Source organism: Pygoscelis adeliae, unplaced genomic scaffold (genome assembly GCF_000699105.1).
Source record: "Pygoscelis adeliae isolate BGI_AS28 unplaced genomic scaffold, ASM69910v1 Scaffold116, whole genome shotgun sequence".
Lineage (NCBI taxonomy): Eukaryota > Metazoa > Chordata > Aves > Sphenisciformes > Spheniscidae > Pygoscelis > Pygoscelis adeliae.
The window spans coordinates 3,109,241-3,115,240 of record NW_008825080.1 but is presented as its reverse complement, the minus strand read 5'-3'; the positions used below and the strand labels follow the sequence as shown (position 1 = coordinate 3,115,240).

At 35.9% G+C, this 6,000-nt stretch overlaps 1 protein-coding gene across 1 annotated transcript in view; it reads left to right on the top strand.

The window, feature by feature from the left end:
- Positions 1-1,636: 1,636 nt before the first annotated feature.
- The window catches only part of ITGA1 (integrin, alpha 1), a 47,935-nt gene continuing 43,571 nt past the window's right edge, over positions 1,637-6,000 (top strand). Inside the window, exons 1-3 of the mRNA XM_009326959.1 lie at positions 1,637-1,640; positions 2,813-2,933; positions 5,848-5,960. Of these exons, the coding sequence (XP_009325234.1) occupies positions 1,637-1,640; positions 2,813-2,933; positions 5,848-5,960 (238 nt within the window). The remainder of the gene's footprint in view (positions 1,641-2,812; positions 2,934-5,847; positions 5,961-6,000) is intronic.

Sequence of the window (6,000 nt, the reverse complement as noted above, 5' to 3'; positions counted from 1 at the left end):
CCTTCTATTCAAAAACATGCTCATGATCTTTCATATCACATGGAAGCCACAGAAGGTCATGTAATACATTTGCATATTAAAATATGCCGCACAGTTTGCATATGTAGTCAAACTTCAAGGCATCTGATTTCTGGCTAAGATAGAACAGGAAGATCAGAGAGCAAAAGGATAGCCATACTGGTCTATTCCCTGCTGTGTAGAGTCACCTCCTTTTTGTTTCTGACCAGTCTGGCCCATCTAGCTTCTTTTGATTCCTCTAGCTTTGTTTTTTAGAAGAACTTTTATTATTATTGCTCGTTCTAATTTGACCTCACTCAGAAGGACAAGGATTTAGGGGGGGTTAGTAGTAAATAGCTGGCATTTTTTGTCTTCTAGTTTGCTTGTTTTAGCATTTCACATTTTCAAACTTTCTGTTACAGCTATGAGGATTAGAAGTGTATTCTTTAAAATTATGGGATTTGAGCGTATCACATAACAGATTCCGGAAACTTCAAGACCATTTAGTATAGTGAATGCATAGTAAAAATCACAGTAGTTGTCAATACTGCATCATTGTGAAGAAATTCCTTGTCTGTCAGCAAATGATGAAATGATGATGGAGGGTATCATGATGGAATGTACAGAGCACAGAGTGCACATGTAACCTTCGGTAGCTTTAGGAGGAAGTAAATCGGAAGAGATGAGCTGGAATCTGTGACCTTTAATATTTCATATCATAATATGTTTTAAATATCATCATAAGGTGAAAAAAACATGCCTCTGAAGACCTCTAGAAGGATGTTCTGTCAGTCTTATTCAGGGGCTAAAGTAAAACAGACTTCTGGAGTTCTTTAAGAGGAAACTTGACATGGAGAGATTTTGCGTCTACCTTTCTTCCTTTCTTCTTCAACTAAATAATGAACTCAGACACTTACTTTAGCAGGCGATCTCATTAGAACCATTTCATTGTCTAGGAGATAGGTTGGGAGTCTAAACGACATGGTCTGAATCCCACACATTGTGTCAAATAATAATAGGAATTATTTTTTCTCTGAAATTTAACAAAAGAAGATTTGAACCAGTGATAACTTGACTGAATTTTTTAAAATCAATTCTGTTTTTAATTATGCTTTGATTGACTGAGAGTAGCGGAGGAAAACACCTATTGCACATGAACAGGCATAGCAGAATTTCTTTAAATATAAGCGTTTAAGGAAGACAAAAGATGCATGGATTACTTTTCCAGCAAATTATTTCCTGTCAGACTGTCAGCCATGAATTTTTTTCTTATCACTTGCAATGAATCTTTTCTGAAGAACAAAAGTAAACTCTGTTTTAATTTGTTCACTTCTTTGTATTTCCTGACTCTGACTGGAGGAAGAAAAGCTAAAATAACACAAATGAAACTTTTCCTTTTTTGCTGTCCAGTGAAACTGGAAATACCTACTAAGTGATAAATAGTCTTTTGTGATAATTTTACTGCATTAAGCAGGAAATAAGATGCTGAGAGAGGCAGATTAGCCTTGACCACTTGGGAGCTTAATTATAGTAACAAGCTTTCTATGAGAATATCATCATCTCAATGGTGAATAACACAGATGTATTTTAGTAACTGGACATTATTTAGATGCTTTGACATGCAGCAAGTATTATGAATATGGGTATTTTTATGTAGCTGTTAAATGTCAGCAAATGATCATGAAATGCTTCTTTGAAATGAAAGTTTTGTATAATTGTGTTTTTAAGTAGTCTTGATGTTCTACACATTCAACTAATTTTTGGCTATTGTGTATTAAATACACAGCTCTGCAGCAGCAGAGTCAGTGGTTGCTTTTGAAACTGACTTTAACAGGACAAAGATGGAAGAGATCACTATAAGAAATAAAAAAATAAAGAAAATATAAATAGCCTCTTTTTTATATAAATAGTAATTTTGGCTTTTTAATGAGCCTCATAGTGGGTTACAATTATCACTTCAAGCTGGAGTTTTCACCCTATATACATCATTTTTCTGAAACTTGCTATACAGTCACATCTTTACAGTATTTTCCCTGATGATGATCACTGAGCTCTAGGGTATGGGAAATCAGTCTGAAGAAGCATCTGCTCTCATGACTGATCTCATCATAGTCCAACACCACTGTTGTAGAGCAACTTTTCCTAAGTGGGTAAAGTTGGATTTCTGCAAATAGACACATACAGGTACTTTTGAGATAACAGCATCTGGTTGCGTTAAAAATTTATTCTGTTCTTTTCCAAATATGAAAGATTTACAGGTACTGTAGAATAGAATTAAGAGAAAACTATATGCTTTTTTCCTTTAATATAGATTAAAATTAAATACATCTGAAAGCTTTTCCTTGTTCTTTTCCTATGTGTGTCTTCTGCAAACCATTGAAAATCAGTTAATTCTCAAATTTATCAAAACTTGAGAACTACTACCTTGAATGATGGAAGGAACATTTTGTGTAAAATTCTTACATTAGAAATGCATGGAGTTAAAAGGAGTAAAAATATTTAAAAAGTTGTTTTATTTACTATTAAAGGTAGTAATATTTTACTTAATGTTATTTGAATTGTGATTTACAAATGAGTGATGGACTTTGCAAAATAGGTTTTGGATACAGAAGTCCAGTTGCTAACATCTCTGAATTTAGCTGCGTATGTATGTGCGAGGAAGTACGTTTTAAATCTCTTACCAGCTGTGATAAATATGCCCAAAACGCCACTTTCAACTCCTGTCTTGTACCCTCAGTTAAGTCATAATTGAACCTTGATTTCTTTAAAGTCTTGGGGTTTATGTGTATTGCTACATATTACTTTTTTTTTAAAGCTCTCCTTCACCTTGTCGGCTCTTCCAATGTTGATGTGAAAAATGCAATGACCTTCAGTGGGCCTCTGGAAGACATGTTTGGGTACACAGTCCAACAGTATGAAAATGAGGAAGGGAAATGGTAAGCTGTTTTTCTTTTCTTAAATGGAAACTCCAAATTATCAGGTATTCAGTGACTCAGGTGCTGTATTATTTGTAAGTATGCCTGATACATAAGGGTTAGATTCTGTCAGTCATATTTCTTAAACCAATGCACAGTCCTAAGGAAACCTGGAAAGATTGGGAGACTGAAAGATCCAAATTTATATCTACATTTATTTCCTCAAAGACATAAATCAGTTCACAAAGTGGGTAAATTCCCTTGTTGATGGAGCTGAGAAAGTTTTGTGTTATGCCTGAGCCCTCTTTTTTCCATTTACCAAATGAAATCATTATTTATCTTTTCCTTGTGTTAATGTATTGGCAGTGAAATTTCTCCTGTTTTGCCTAACTAATCTGTATTAGGTATTTTTTTCTAAAGTTTTCTGCCAGAGATTGTCTGAACTGAGGTTTTTAACTGGTGGGAAGATTTCCCTGTCAAAATATTTATTAATACAGTACTCTGCCTTCCCTTTTGGAGGGCTAATTATGTCTTGCAATTGGTAATATATTCACATTTGGGACTTGGAGCCGCCTTCTTAACCTGTCTTTTCCTTCTTGTTGTTCTCCTGAATTAGAAGTCATTTTGGCATGCTTACTGGTATCATTGCTTCTTGGTCTTTTGATAAACACCTGCTTATGCTTTTCCCTGTAAGAACAAACTTCACAGGCTAACCACTGGCTGGAGGGCTGAAATAACAATTGACTGGTAAAAGGTTTGGGAATCCTGAGATCTCCATCGTTCTTTGCAGATTTCTCTGATTTTCCCAGAGCTTTGCCAGTAGTTTGACATTCTTGGTAAACCTAGGAACTCTCGCGGGCATCCTGGGATGATGGGCACATGGCTGCATGACCGCCAGGTCAGACTGTTCTGCAGTGCCGGAGCAATCCCCCCCGCAAGCGCCGGGGCTGTCTGGCTCCAAGAATCTGTCCACCACTGCAACACAGTGTTCACCATTAGCCATAATGGATGTTTACGGAAATGAAATTGCAGAGCCTGCTTTTGAAAATGCTAGCTCTTGATTGCCCAGGTTGTAGGATGTTTAAATATACATCTGCATGAGGGTCATGGGAGAATAATAATGACCTTCTTTGAGCTAATTTAGACCTTCAGGAAATGGTATCCATTCTAGGAGCTGGGATTTTGCAAAGTAAGCTATATTGTTGTAAACTGTCCTGAAACCTTTCAAGAGCAAAAAATAATATGAGCTGGAAATGGCAACTCTTCCAGTAGCTGAAGGAAGACAGGAATCTAAACTAGTGTGCTAGATCTGAACGTCTCTGAAATTAAACTCCAGAGCTGCTATGAAATTGTCAAGCTTTCAAGTTGCTTTCAGCATAGCAACATCGAGAGTAGGAAATCTGTAGGTTGACAGTTAAAAATAAATATACAAAGCAGCCTTGTGATGCTTTTGTCAACTGCAATAACGCTACTTAGATACCACAGATAGAGCTTTTCAGCAACAGGTGTTCTGCAAACCTGACTGCAGTTGTTTCTCAATAAAACTAGGGTCCCCTAAAAAAAAAAAAAACCTGTGCAAAAAAGACAAAATAGCCTTTCAGACCACTTGTTTCTGTTCATGGGGCTCTTTCTTTCTGAGAAAAGAACAGTACAGGGACATAATCCTGCTGAGCATTGATCACCTCCTATGGGATGTCAAGCACACTCAGCTTCTCTACAGTTAAATGGAAGTCAAGGATGCATGGTAGGCTGTGGTGCCTGTTTCTAAATTTTGGTGTAAAAATTACATATGTTACAGCATACAGCTCGAAAGAGCAGTCAGATCCAGTATATACTTGGAGTGTTTTATTTTGCTTTAGAATTAATTAATTAATTATTCATGAAAAAATCTTAATGGATCACAATGAGCTGTTCCAGTATGGTTTTTTAGAAGCTGGATTGTGTACTGGGTTTAAATTCTCCTTTCTGTCTTTTTTAAATCTGTAGGCTGCATTTTACCTGTTACATCATTCTATTCCAATATCTTCTGCCTGGACTCGTTAATTTCTGATTAAAGATTGAAATGGTTCTCTCAATAACTCTTCACAATCATCTAAGTGTCCAGGAGCAAATCTTACTGAACTATTACTCTTAATGGCAGGATTTCTGTTTCCAGTGTGTGCTTGAATTCTAATTTAATCCAAGTTCTTCCTTACATATTTAATGGAGCCAGTTGTTATCTGCTGGGTAATGCTGGGCTATTTAGTGTAGCTAATGAAGATTTGAGAACAAAAACAGTGTCCATCTCTAAGCAGTGTTGCCCGCTGAAAACTGGATTTAGGAGTGGATGCCAATTTGTGGTGCTTTGAACACACCAAATTTTGGGGAAAAAAAAAAAAGCACAGGATAAAAATCCTTAACATTTTAAAAATTTGAAATTTATTTAATAACTCTTTTAATAACATTATTTTTTATTAATGAGAGGAAAAAATTATGTATTTTACACTGCTGGCTCACATTACTTAAGACTGAATTCTTCTGGGTCCTTGTGAGCTTCTCCTTTGGCATTTGGTCTCTCAGAATTGAAAATACATTTTCTTCTAAAATATATTAAAGATCAAGGAGATATTAAATAAAACAGATATTTCCTTTTGTATTACTTTTAATACTTGTCATCCACCCACCAATATTGCTTTTATTTTCCACTGGAATTTTTTCAAATGTTGTTCTACTGTGTAATTTGGTATATAGGCACATTTCCTTTCTGTGTCCTTATCAAAGAGGAGACAGAATGGCTGCTTTAGCTTGTATCTGAACTGGCATGATAGATACTTTTCTTGCTCTCCATCCTGTACTCTTTGTATGGAGCTTGCTGCAGCTGTGCTGTAAGTTTTATTTGCTGACTTTCATGTCTTTTAAGAAAGAAGAAATTTCAGGTGACTTATTTCATTTGCAGGCTACTTATTGGTTCACCATTAGTTGGCCAACCTGAGAAAAGAACAGGTGATGTGTACAAATGCCCTGTAGGAAGGGACAACCAATCACCCTGCATAAAACTGAACTTACCAGGTATGAAAGAAAATAAAGCTGTGTCATGTGGAGGAATAAT